The sequence below is a fragment of the Glycine soja genome, chromosome 3 (genome assembly GCF_004193775.1).
Source record: "Glycine soja cultivar W05 chromosome 3, ASM419377v2, whole genome shotgun sequence".
Classification (NCBI taxonomy): domain Eukaryota; kingdom Viridiplantae; phylum Streptophyta; class Magnoliopsida; order Fabales; family Fabaceae; genus Glycine; species Glycine soja.
Window position 1 is genome coordinate 21,165,868 of NC_041004.1, and position 14,937 is coordinate 21,180,804.

Consider the following 14,937-nt stretch of genomic DNA (forward strand, 5'->3'; position numbering starts at 1 on the left):
GTAGGCCTAGGATCTTCTTCATCAATGGATTCCTTTGCTTCTTGGAAGATGAATGGCAGCGGAATGAAGAAAGGAAGAGAGAGAGGAGACACCACTTCAAGGAGAAGATGAGTCTAGAAGAAGCTCACCACCATATGAGGCCATGGATAAGAGCTTGGAGGAAGAAGGAGATGAATGAAGGGAGAGGAAGAAAAGAGCACGAAATTTTGTGCTCTAAATGAGCTTTGGAATCTGAAGTTTAATATTCAAATGATCAAAGTTAAAAAAAAATGCACACACATGGCCTCTATTTATAGCCTAAGTGTCACACAAAATTGGAGAGAAATTTAAATTTTTATTCAAATTTCACTTGAATTTGAAATTGAATTTGTGGAGCCAATTTTTGGAGCCAAAATTTCACTAATTATGATTAGTGAATTTTAGCTATGGTTCAGCCCACTAATCCAAGGTCAAGTCCAAGATTCTCCACTAAGTGTGCTTAGGTGTCATGAGGCATGTAAAGCATGAAGGACATGCACAAAGTGTGACTATATGATGTGGCAATGGGGTGTAGCAAGCAAATGCTCACCTCCCCCTCTAAAATTTAATTGGATTGGGCTTCTCCCAATTCAATTAAATTTATTTCCAACCACAACCATCAAATATTCACTTAATGCATGTGAAATTACAAAACTACACCTAATACAAAAAACTAGTCTAGGTGCCCTAAAATACAAGGGCTGAAAATTCCTACATTTCTAGGGTACCTTACCTATATTATGGAGCCCTAAATACAAGGCCCAAAAATAATGAAACCTTAATCTAATATGTACAAAGATAAGCGGGCTCATACTTAGCCCACGGGCCCAAAATCTACCCTAAGGCTCATGAGAACCCTAGGGCCTTCTCTTGCATCTCTGGCCCAATCTTCTTAGAGTCTTCTATCCAATTCCCTTGCGGGGTAGGATTGCATCAGGTACCTCAATGAGCTATAACATAATATCTTGCTCTTGTTTGTTATGAAGTTAACAGATCCCTCTCATTTATTTGCATATCTAGTAATTTTTTAAATTAAATTGATTGACATGATATATTGTCAAAGTAATCCCTATTGTGAAAATTTATTTGATTAAAATTACATAGATTTTTGTATGAAATTATTTATATGAATTATGTTCAACCCAAAGTAAGATGCAATCTGCCCAAATAATATTGTACATGTGATGATAAATATGTGATAATTATAAGGTGTTTTCATGTGAATAATAGTCGGTCCAAAGAAAGGTTATTATTTGATAGAATTTATTGTCAATATTTGATCATTGAGTTGAGAGTACCAATTACAAATTAATTTCTCTGTCCAAAGACTAGGAATTAATGTTGTGCTAGGTATCTTGTGATGGGTTTGTTCTGCACAATATTTGCACGTTTTGTTATATATGTTTTTATATAACTAAATTATATGTGAAAGTTGTGTAATTTTAAGGCCTCCCATTTATTATATTAAATTGTCTTGTATTTTTTGGTTAAATTGGTTGAAACAACATGTTGCCAAAGTAACTTCTATTGTATAAGTTGATTTGATTGAATTTACATAGATGTTGCATGGAATTATTCATACGAGTTGTGCTCGGTCCAAAGGAAGACACCATTCAAAAAAATAATTACATCCTTGTGATGATAAACATATGGTGATTATAAATAGTATGACCTTCCATGTGAATAATAAAATTTTCCATGTGAGCAATGAAGTGTTCAAAGACAACCTTTGTTTGATAGGACTTATCACCAATGTTTGATCAATGCGTTGAGAGTACCATTGCAGTTAGTCTTTTTCAATCCAAAGATTGAGGATTAATGATGTGCTAGGTATCTTGTTTGGGTCTTGAAATTTACCATAAAGATTATTTGTGCATTGTATGTTTATTGTTCTCTTCTTTGATTGTATAAAATTTGAATCTCAAAGTTGCATGTATAAAATTTAGAGTTTGAAAAGAGTCAGTTGAAAGTTGAGGATATTACATAATTTTTTATTTCTTTTTTTAGAGAAGAGACAGTAGAACAAGATAAAGAATTTCCTTGTTGCTTTTGTAGGATGAGACATGTAAAAAAATCTCAATTACATTATTCAGTGTGTGAAGAATGGTAAAATTATCATTTTTGTTGATTTTAAAGTTAATTTAGTTTTGTACCCAAGTACACTACTTAGTAGATTTTGATTATACTACTCACATAAGCACATCTATACAACACTATCTATGGAGTCATCCGTCAAGTGATAATGAAAGATTCATCTATGTGGGTGATGACATAAAGTTGCAGTTGAAGCTATAGGAACTTTTATGTTGCTTTAAAAGATTCAATTTCATTTGAATTTGGTTGAGACATATATTAAGTTGTTTATTAAACCAAATTTTATTTCTAATTAATTTGGACAAATTCAGTTATTCTTGTTTAATTAGAAATAATAAAGTTTTTCTCTCTTGTGATTCAAATGTTGTAAGTTATGAGTTCTTTTATGGGTATTTGAGTGTTCTTATTGCAAACAATTTTGGGTGGTACAAAACTTAAAATTAAATGAGAATTTCATCACTTTATAGCATAAACACTTAAGTCATATCTCTTAATAGAGAATTTGGATGCTTGTGTTATAGGAAATTTTGGATCATTTATATTGGTTGGACCTTATAGTCTACATTGAATATATAAAGGGAAAATAAACAAACAAAATGGAATTCAGGTGCTAAAAAAACTAAGGATGTCTTAGAACTAATACATACATATCTTAGTGTTCTATTCCTTATGGATTCGTGGAATGAGAAAAATGAATTTTATTATGTTCAAAGATGATTCTTCTTTATTTAAATTATGAGAAGTTTTGGCCTCTAGACATTTAGTCTTTCAGCTAGGAAAGAAAATTGAGGTTATCAAATCTGACCATGGGAAATACTATGGTAGATATGACATAAGGTGCAACGTTTGGAGTCCCCCATGTGTTTTTTCAATAATTGTGGAATTGTTCTATAACATATAATGTTAGGCAAACCTACCATGAACAAAGTTGTTGAATGATGAAACTAGGCTGGTACAGATATGGTAAGAAGTTTGATTCTTCTCTACCAAAGTTTCTTTGAGGAAAGACATTAAAGAATACAATTTATATATTTTTAGAGTACTAATTAAAGTAGTCACTAATAACCCCTATAGGTGTGAGCCAGGGAAATCCCAATATTAGGCATATGCACATTTGGGAATGTCCAGCCGAAGCAATGCCTTATAGGCTGCATGAAGGTAAGTTAGACTTAAAGATAATTAGTTACAATATTTTTGTTACATTTAAAGCTCTCTCATGTATAAGTTTTACAATCCCACTTTAAGATCATGTTTGAGACGTGCAAGACTCCTTGATGAAATTGAGTTTGGAGGGGAAGGAAACATAAGAAGTGTTGTCTTTAAAGAATAACATGTTATTGACAATAGATAAGTCTTTGTACTTACCATTGTTCAAGAAATGAATATGATAATTAAATAATGATTTTACTCCTAACATTATTAAAAGACAAGACAACACTGAGATTCTCTCTCAAGCATCACCTAAAGTTCAAACTCAATAGCCTCAAGAAGTATCATTAAGAAGATCCACTAGAGAAAGCAAAAAAGTAATTTCATATGATTATGTCATATTTCTTTAAGAATATGAATATGAAATTAGGTTGACTGAGGTCTAATTGACCTTAGTCAAGTCATGTTGTGCTCTAACTTTCAAGTGGATTGATGCCATAAATGATGTAATAAAACTGATGATTGAACATGACATTTGAGATATCATCAAATTGTTTGAAAGTGAGAAACCCATAAGTTGAAGATAAATATCTATAGTCGAAAGGGATTCAATGGGCAATATTGAGATATATAAAGTTTGTCTTGTCGCCAAAAGTTTTACAAGAATGAAGGCATTGATCACAAAGAAACTTTCTCTTTGATTTCTTTGAAAGACTTTCTTAGGACTATAATGACATTGTAGATCATTTTGATAATTGTTTTGCATATATGAATGTAAAGATTACGTTTCTAAATGGAAACATTGATGAGACATTATATGATGCAACCAGAAAACCTTGTTTAAGATGATCTAAAGTCTATGGTATGCAAACTAAAGAAATCTATTTATGCTTTTAAACAAGTCTCTCGTCTATGGTATTACAAAATTCATCAAGATTACCTCTTATGGTGTTGAGGTAAATTTGGTTGATAATTGCATATACTAAAAGTTCAGTGAGAGTAAATTTATTATTTTTGTATTACATGTTTATGACATCCTACTAGCATCATATGATTTATTGTTGCAAAACAGTTGTATTGTAATTTATCATGTATGCTTAAGTTTACTTTTATTGTCCTGATTTTTTTTTTGTGGGAGTCCTAAGGTGATATATGAGTAATGTTGATATGCAATACTAGAAAGTAGTAAAGCGCATAATGTGCTAATTGAACAAAACAAGAAACTATATGTTTTCATATCGAAAGTCTAGAAGTTTAGAGATCATTGGGTATTTTGACTTCGATTTTTATCGAATATCTTAATGTCAATCACTCCACATAAAGATCTATATTTAACCATATAGGTGGAGTTAATATTTTTACTATGAGATATTATACTAAAATTTATGACTGCTAAATTATTGTAACTAGCTTGCCTATTGTTGCCAACATTAAGAAGCCATAAGGTGTTTATTGGGACAATATCTTAGTGGTCTTATTAAGGATTCAATCAAGTAAAAGTTTGTTGACATAAAGTATTTGATTGTTAAATAAAGAATTCAAAAAATACAAATATGTATAGAACATATAGGGACTCATTCCATGCTAGCTTATCCACTCACTAAAAGTTTGACACTTAAAGTTTTTCATGAGCACACTACTCATATGAGTGTAATTCCTGATAGTACCTTAGTTTAGCAGGAGTCTTGCTTATGTTCTATATCTTATGGTTAACAAACATTTTGTTTGGATTTTCTACAGAAATAAAGTTGATGTTTATCATATTATAAACTTGTGTTATGTTTTATATGTGATATTTGTTGCATTTGGTTTAATCTCTATAAAGAATAAGGTTTGGACTAGTTGAAAATGAACACGGATAAGATCACATTACATGTTATTTTCATGTCGCTTATCCATATTTGATCTATGTCATCAAGTATAAGTGACAATGGTGATCATTGTGGCTTAGTCACATTAAATTGTGATGAAAACTGCAGTGATTCCTTGTTGTTATATGAGATGGACCAGATTATTTAAAGAGGATTCTTAAAGTAAATAATATACAATTGCACGCCTAAAGAATTTTGTGGTATAAATGTCTAAAGTCAATATGAAGTTCAAGTGGGAGATTGCTAAAAATTTTATAATTCTTAATTAATTAATTAATTAATGTAGGCTACATATTATATTAGTTATTTACGTTTTTTATGGACTTAATATAAGTGATCTAATTTGGTGAGCTATTAGACTATCATTAGAAAAAAGGAATGGGCTTAATGAGCGGAAACCAATTTAACCCATTATGGGATAATGAGAACCCTAATAGGTTTAAAACTTGAGGCACGGTTATGGTCTCCAATACACCAAATCAAAAAATAGTGTCTCCTCTCCCTATCTAAAGAGAAAACGACACTCCCATAAAAAATAAGATGATTTTATTAAAGAAGATCATTAAAACAATTGTTTGTGACTATTCTTCAGATTTCGGTGTGTTTGTTTGATCAATTATTATAAATTTAGGTATTCTTAAAACTCTTATTGATAATCTAATGTAATGTGTTCTTGGTGATCATTGATTTTTTTATAAAGAACTCCTAAAAATCTAACAAATTATACCCATTGTTAGGCATAATTTGCTCATGACATATTTTCATGACAAAATCAATTCCTAATTTTGGTGTGTCAAGCATAATGTCGCTCATGACATATTTGTATGCAAAATCAATCCCAAATTTTGGTGTGTCAGGCATACCTCATCACCTCCCAACATTTTTATAATGATATAAAATGACACAGAGTCATGATGATATAATATGACATCATATAATATCTATTATGTTCATGATGACATTTAAAACTCATGCACTCTTATCTAAAGTGTTAAGGGTCGTGCCTTTTGCATGTAGGTATTTATTTACTCTTGGATTATGCTTTCAGTAATTTAGCATGCAGACATTAAGCTTTGTGTCCTTATGTCATGCACACGTTAACTTTTTCCAAGTGAATACTAATTTGCATTTTAGCATATATATGGTATCAGTCAAGGCATTGCCTATATGACTTTTATGATAGCATATCATAGTATTAATATCGCATAATGTCTACACTCACTGCAACTTGAATATATATATATATATATATATATATATATATATATATATATATATATATATATATATATATATATATATATATATATATATATATATATATATATATGCTATGTTAATTTTGCATGATAACAATCTACAAGCTAATTTGGAGATGCTGGCTTGGTCTATTTGTTTTCGGTCAGATACAAGCTTTATGATCAAGTAAATATTAGCACTGGTTTTTTATGTCATTCGCTTGTAAGCGAGGAGTTTTGATAAATATCATATATAATTAGTGGCAGAATATTATAGCGTAAGCAAGAAACTAACTGCTCAATGATAACATGATCACGTACATATGATGTTATAATGGCTTATCATAACAGCATGCAACATGCTTTTTTATGTACTCCTCACGTCAACAGTTGTATACATCATCGGTTCATCAACATTTTAATAGTGAACAAGGTCATCTATAATACTGATGATTTATCTATTTTTTATTCTCTATAGGACTTCCGCATAAATAAGCAGGTAACATGTTATGGGAATTTTGCATGCCCTTCTACAATTCTATATGATGTCATGGCATCAAAACATTTTATTTTCTTAAATAATTTAATTCAAGAATATCAAGTGCATGATACTTTTGGGCAGAAGGCGTTATTCTCATTCCATTGTCTATTATAGGCACTTTGAACTTTTCGACAATTGGCTCTATATGATCTGTTATGATATAGCTTAGGAATGATAAGATGCTGCTCTTGAAAATATAGATTTTGCATATTATTAAAACATAATATTCTCATAAACCATCGTATGGCACTTAGGAGTATTATTATATTGGCAAAATATGTGTACCTTTGGGCAACCGTTGAAGACTAATTGACCGAGGACATCCCGTGTCATGATATAAGGTGCAAGGTTGACTTTTTAATGCGCAGGTTCTCTGTAATTTGGAGATGCAGGCTTGGTTCGTGTGGGCCACATGGGTTGGCTAGATCAACTTCCTTATGTGGGTTGCTGGTACGTTCACCGCTTCGTATTGTCTGTTGTCTATGTCGATGTCCGCACTGGCTGAGTGTAGCGTCGGGATGCCATTGTTTGCCATAAAGCTAGTCTAATATGGTTTCAAGAAATCCATCGGATTGAATCACACGCGGATCATCGATGAACTAGAATCTTGATTCCAATTGCCTGGAACTCATTAAGAAATTGACTTTGCCCTTTGTGTGGTGCAAGGGTTCTATCAAGGTGGTGCCGCAAAGATGAACAAGATTTTGTGTGGCCCGAAAAAGTTTTATTGGACACTACAGGGGACACCAAATGTTCTGATGTGATACTTACTAGGAGCGGATCGTTTGATATAAGTTACAGAGTTTTAGACGATGTTACTTCTAGTGAAGGAAGATAAGTTAGGTAGACGCCACAAAGATTACCTTGATAAGTCTGAGATTGGTTCAACAAGGAACCCAGAAAGAAGCTCTTACAAAATTTTATCAAATGTCAAAAGTTTCTACTATTGAAAATGAAATCCACACATATAGTGTATCTGAATAAAAATAAACATGAGCCTTCAAAATAGTTTGGGCCAAAATTACAACGAAAAAATTATGAATAAAAAAATAAAACATATTTGACATGAGTCTTCAAATTAGTCTGGACCTTCAACAATAATTAATAGTCTTGGTAGTGCCTCTATCTGGGCATTCATCCTTCTTCACTTGGCCCTTGTTGAGTGTGCACTACTAAAAAATATAGATTTAACATCATACGATTAACATCGGTTTTTTAAAAACCGATGTTAAGAAAAGCACGGTGACATTTTTGTAAATAAGTCAAATTAGTTAACATTGGTTATTTAAATAACCGATATTAAAATTGTTAAGGACTTGATATTTAAATAACCAATGTTAACTAACTCAAGTAACATTGGTTATTTTAAAAAAACCGATGTTACTCTTCTCATAAATTAAAACACATGCAAATTAAAATTTAGGCCCCTCGCGCACAGAGCTTTCTCCTTCGTCCTTTTTCCTCGCGCTCAAACACATTGCCCTTTCTCCTTTGTCCTCTTTCTTCTTGCTACCATTGCCATTGAAGCTGTGCTGAAGGTACCATTGTCGTTGAAGTTGCCATTGAAGCTATGTGTCTTTCCATTCACTCTCAGTCACTGTGATTGGGGTACGTCTCTGCCGCGATTCTTCGAATGTTTGTGTCACTTTGTTTTGACCTAAAATGTTGTTCAGTGTGTTTTGAGAGAATGGTTATCCACGAAAATGTTGTTAGTTCCGAAAAAACAATAGCTTTGTTGACGTGGTTCCATAACCCTATTTTATTATTCTATTTTTTTTGGCTAGTAATGTGAAACTGTGATGGTAGTGTTTATTTTTACTGCCTTTGATTTTAATTTTGCTTTGTTTTTGTTTCTATTTTGAAAACATGTCTATGATGGAGTGTTTTGATGGTAGGTGTGTGTGAACGTGAATGAGGAAAAATGTTAATGGATGAGTGAACATTTGAGTCATCTTCGACCTTCTTTCACATTCCACGTTGAGACTCTCGCAATTGGTGTGGTCCATTTTTTTAACACGCTTTCTGGGGGTGTATAACTGAAGGGGCATGACTGAAGGGTGCATGACTGAAGGGGCATTTCAGGTTCATGCCCATGTGATCAAAATGCGATTTGGCGTGTGATGTATTTGTTGGGACGAGTTTGCTTCACTTTTATGGTACGTTTGGTTGGGTTGCATAGGTTGACAAGGTCTTTAAGGAGATTGAGGAACCTAATATAGTGTCTTGGACTTCTTTGATGGTTGGTTATGCTTATAATGGGTGTGTAAAGGAGGTTATGAGTGTTTATCTGTGTTTGAGGCGTGATGGGGTGTACTGTAATGAAAATGCAATGGCTACGGTTATTAGGTCTTGTGGGGTGCTTGTAGGTAAAATGTTGGGTTATCAGGTGCTTGGTAGTGTGATCAAATCTGGATTGGATACTACTGTGTCTGTGGCAAACTCCCTTATTTCCATGTTTGGTAATTGTGATAGCATAGAGGAGGCGTCTTGTGTGTTTGATGACATGAAGGAACGTGATACTATTTCGTTGAATTCAATAATTACTGCAAGTGTACGTAATGGTTATTGTGAAAAATCTGTAGAATACTTTTCTCAAATGTGTTATACTCATGCAAAAACCGATTATATTACTACTTCAGCCTTGTTACCAGTGTGTGGCTCTGCTCAAAATTTGAGGTGGGGAAGAGGGCTTCATGGTATGGTAGTAAAATCTGGACTGGAATCAAATGTCTGTGTGTGCAATAGTCTCCTAAGTATGTATTCTCAGGCTGGAAAATTTGAGGTCATATCTAAAACATTGTGATCTGAAATTTGTTTACTTCAGGAAATTTTGTGAACTTTTTTTGTTATCTGTGGGAATTAACTGTGGTAGGGTAGCTGTATACAGCACGTTGTTGTTAAAAATGTTGGTTATTTGAGCAATTGAGCTGTTAGTCTAAGGATAATGTGATTTTATTGTTTTTCAAATAGGGTTTTGATGAATACATGAATTTGGTTCTTGATGATGCTAAAGAAGTGAACATCAAGAAAAAGAGCAGAAAAACATTAGGTATGCTTCAGTTTATCAAATTTTGTTCTATGTGTGTTTTCCATTCATGCATTTCTGAAGGATTTTTTTTTAATCAGGGAGGATCCTTCTTAAAGGAGATAACATAACTTTAATGATGAACACGTAAGTGAAATTAAATTGTACCTTCATATTTCTCATGATTTTTTCTTACAATTTAGTGAAATAATTCTCTTACAATTTTTTCTTCATATTTCTCAATTATGGAATAGTTCTAATAACATTTATGGTGAGGAAGTTGCACATTTAATATATTTTATTAGCTATTCTTGAATTTTCCTACTCATCATCTTATTCTCTTAGGCTATGCTACAGTTGGTAGGAACAAAAGTGAAATGCTTGGGGATGTAATGGAATCTCATCAGTTGACATTGTTTAAATTCTTAAAAGACAGAACAGGCTGGTTGAACTCTATTGAGTCTATTCCATCTCATTCTACCCAATGCCCAATTTTTCTTCTCTAATTTGGGAGGACAAAGCTAACTCATTTATTTTGAATAATTATTAAATTATGCTTTTGTCCTTAACCCTGCATAAAGTGGGTAAGTGTTATCCCCATAGTTCATTTTGCTGGCTCCTTACTTTATGGCTTTATCATTATTCGCTTGTTTTGATTCTGATTCCTGATTCTCTTCTTCCTCAGCTAGGTTTACCCTCATTCCTTGTATGGTATATTTCCTCATTTGTGGATTTGTTCTTGTAATTTATCTCTCCATTCAAAACACATACATCTCTCTCAGGTTTGCCTTTGTGTTTCTTTGTGTATGTCACCTTTGGCATAAGATTGTCTTGTTACCTATAGATTGTAGTCAATGGATCTTATACCAAATTTTTAATAAAAAAAAGTCATGTGATTTGAAAAAATCATGACTCTAATCATTATTTGGTAGGAATGATTTAGATAAGCAAAAATTGCAGTATAGTTATTTTGAGTCTCCATAAATTTCAGTAATGATTCCTTTCTGAGTTTGCATTCTATTCATAATTCCATATGCTTGTAAATGGATTCTTGATGCATTCATTGCATTGTCTTCTGTATTTGGGATATGGAATTTGTTGTCTCTACCCAATGCACTGTTTGGTTATCTTGTGTGATTTTTGTGTTCTTTTGGCGTGCTATGGCATTTTGTGCCTCTTATTTGAATTTGAAACTGGGTTTAAAATATTTTCATGACATTCATTTCAAGTAATTGGTTCTTTTGAAAAAAAAAATATAGCTTTTTGGTCCTTTTCAATTTTGGGGGGCATTGGCTTCATAGAGTGAGCTTTATTTTTGTGGATAATGGATATATGGCAGTACATCAGAACAGTTGCTGCCATTGTTGTTTTTTATTTGTATGTTTTAAGACACCTATGACTTTTTATTGTTAATGTCATGAATTTTTAGTTTTTTTTTATCATTTCTCTGAATTTATATGTATGTAGTATTCATTTAATAAACTATATAAAAATCTTCAGAACAACAACTATCTGCTATCTTGCTGTAGTGTTTTTGGGATCAGCTGCTATGTGCCGCTATTTGGCATTTAAAGCACTACTTACATCTTTCAAATGACAAACAGAATTATTCAGGAAGTGGGAAAAGTATCTTATGTAGAATCAAGCTTAAACCAATGAATGATGGTATGAGTTCCTGTATTTGTCTTTGCTTAAACTAAGGAAAAGTATATAATGCATCTTATTAGGAAATTTGACATCTGTAGTAAACTCAGGAAGGATGGTACGAGTTCCTGAATTTTAGACGAAGCTAGCAGATTCCAACTAAGACTTATTCCTGTCAAATTATGCATACATTTTACAATTACATCTAAATCACACTCATTTTCTCGGTTTTCTGCTGTTATAAGATCATAAATTTATTTCAATTGACTGACTATTGACAAGTATTTTCTTAAAACAACAATTGTTCCTTCTTGAATTTGTCTTTTCTTTGCTTGGTCTTCTAGACTGGATCCATATGTTTCTTTACTTTTGTCTTGTGCTTCTGTGGCTTGTTGCCTTAGAGTCTTGGTTTTTATGATATTTTGATTTGTTTATCTCTTTCACTCAATATGTAAAACAGAGCTAGGTGGGAAGTTTATTTTTGCCAGCCAATTTCTGCAGGCAAATTTACAATCCAAATCACAAAGGGAAGGTTCCGAACCTGAATAGTTTTGGGATTTGTTAGGAGGAAAATCAGAATATCCTAGTTAAAAGATTGTTAGAGAGCCAGAAAGTGATCCTCACCTATTTTCTTGCCATTTCTCGAAAGGTAAGGGATAATATTTTGCTTGATAAAATGGTTTTTGTCTTGAAATAGTTTTTGCCACTTGTTGCCAGATTTCTATAATATGTGGCTCTTTAAGTTCTCTATTTAAGCACCACAATGTCATCATATATCTTCAGTTAAATTATTACTCCCTCCCGTTCTATCATCACAGCAAAATCATTATCATTGTCCAAGTTTCATTAACTCTTTCATTTTCCAAAATAAGCAGTCGTGGAGTAATTACTACTAAGGTATTACCGTGGAGTTATTTCTATCATGGTATTGCCCCAAAATTCACAAAAAATAGAAAAAAAGATCGCTAATTTTGGTGGACTTAAAATAAGAACTCTGATCCACACAATTTCAACCTTTACTTCTTCATGCTTAGGACCTTGTAGCTAAAATTTTAATTCAATATTTACAATTATTATTTGAATGCATTTTCTTTCTCCCTAATAATTTTATCTATCCTTGGTCCTAAGGAAAATACTTCTGCTATATATACCCTTCTTAGAAATCAAGTGTGTTCTATTACTGCTTTGGCAAGGAATTTTTTAACAGAATTCAACTTGGCTCATACAGAGAGAACCAAGATTGAAACTAATAGCATAAAGTATAGAGAAGCTTCTTGAGTTGTTGTTTTCATTGCAATTAATAAAAAAAATAACATATTATGCTTCTATTTCCTCTCTCTTAAGAAAGGGGGATCTATACATTTTGAGAAGTCGTATTGTGCAAAATGTCTCCTCTAATACATGTCAGTCTCCTAAACTGTGAGATTTATGCTCAATTCAAGCAAGAAGTTATATGTTGGAAAACATCTTAACTGCAAGGAATTGTGAGGCCACCCTTGGGATGATCATATCCAAACTCTTCCTTAGCTTGACTCAACAAGTCCTGAATGAAGATTGGTTCAAGTATGATACAGGAATCACAACCCACTTCATTTTCTCTCCGACATAGATTGCAAGATAGCCTTTTGGTGAATCCACCGCTTTTGGTGCCTTTCTGATGCCAGGTAAACGAAAACCCATTGTCATATTGATTTGTGTAGAGAATGGTTTAACAGAAGTCTTGAGAATTTTGAATTTTGAACAGTTTATGATGTGAATGATTTGTGCTGGTCCTTAATGCTTGCAGCCATGAATATATATAGATAAAAAGATATGCAAAAAACCATTAATTGGGTACTTAAATTATTAGTGAAAATGGAACATCACAGATATGAGTCAATAGACCAAATGAGAGACATGACATATGGGGTGTTGTCTTAGAGAATTTTCTTAAGAATCAACGTTGTAGATAACACGGGTCCTACCTTCTGGATTTATGAAAAAGAAAGTGTATTATGATCTTGAAGGGTGGTGGAGACTAGAAACTTAATTTATGCAAATTTCATGCAGTGTGCATATAATTTGACGTACAAAAAACTGTGTTTGATAATGCCTCATGATATGATCATGCATTCAATGTTGGTTCACTTGTTATTTCCACTGTTTTGGAGTTATAAAGACCCATAGACAGCTCCACATGCTCTTGTCCCATAGGTTGTGTCTTGACTCTTATCATAACCCTCCATAAATCATTCAGGTAGCAAGAGGGTTTCTCGCAAACCCTTTTTTGTATATATATTTGACTTCCCAAAGCATTCCAATTTCACAAACTTGGATTGTATTAAGATGTCCACTTTTGAATGAACATTTTCTTCTCAAGTTTCAACACATAGTAAAAGAAAAAGGCCATTGTTTTAAGCAAACCAAATATCTTGCATCTCTGTGGGTGCGCATGCAATATGACTACCTTGCACTTGATCTATGTTGGAGAGAAAAAATTTGTGATCCCTACATAAGGGTTGAAAGCAAATTTCATTCCAAGACTTACTGAGGTGAGCTGAGCAATAAATTAGGTATAATAAACATGCCATGGGTGGTCTTGCAATTCCTGGTAGAGAAGATGTGTTCTTAGATATCACTTCTCAATTGGATAGCCTCTTATTATTAGTTTTCACATATATGAGTGCCTCATATGAAAGATCATGAAACAACTCTGTCTTTATAGACGTCTAGTATACAAAACATGATGCCGAGGTAGGTTGTGGTAGCTTGTGACCAAAGTGGGGGCATTAAGGTGAACATTATATGTTGTTTTATTAGAAACTCAACCCAAAGTAAAAATTTATTATGAGCAAACACAAGATCAAATGATTATTTGGGACCAAGAACATTTTTAAGCCTACTATCATTTGATATAAGATTGTTACAATAGCACAAAAATGGCTTCTTCATGATGAGGACTAATATGATGCTATCAAACACCTGTAACTAGCATAGCATGTTTGATTTGGATGTCATCATTTTGGCTTTGTTAGACTACCCCTTTGACCTTCATCGTTTTGGTTTTGACATTTTTCCCTTAACCAAACAATATTGGTTTTGACATTTTTCCCTTAACCAAACAATATTGTCCCCCTCTCCCCTTTTTGAAGGCAAAGAGCTGACTTGCTTATGATGGTTTTCTTCCACTGCCCGACTGAACAATGTGCAGGAAATTTAAAGTTTAGTTTACCCACTGATCTAAAGCTCTAGTCTTTGCATACATGATTTAAGCCCAAGTGACACGTGATTAGTATTGAAATAGATGCTAGTTTGATCAACTTGACAATGTTGAAAAATGAAGTAATAAATCCAAACATGCACCTAAGCTCAGAAATG

General features: G+C 32.8%; 1 protein-coding gene across 1 annotated transcript; it reads left to right on the forward strand.

Annotated features, from left to right (window-relative positions):
• Positions 1-8,957: 8,957 nt before the first annotated feature.
• Positions 8,958-9,714, forward strand: LOC114405028 (putative pentatricopeptide repeat-containing protein At3g15130). Its single transcript, XM_028367724.1, has 2 exons — positions 8,958-8,993; positions 9,091-9,714. Exons 1-2 carry the CDS (start codon positions 8,958-8,960, stop codon positions 9,712-9,714), a joined length of 660 nt encoding a protein of 219 aa, XP_028223525.1.
• Positions 9,715-14,937: the final 5,223 nt, after the last annotated feature.

Excerpts from the sequence above, each read along its gene's own strand:
- LOC114405028 (XM_028367724.1), top strand. The coding sequence starts at position 8,958 with ATGACTGAAGGGTGCATGACTGAAGGGGCATTTCAG. Across the intron at positions 8,994-9,090 it reads TGACTGAAGGGGCATTTCAG|GTTGACAAGGTCTTTAAGGA; the intron begins GTTCATGCCCAT and ends TGGGTTGCATAG.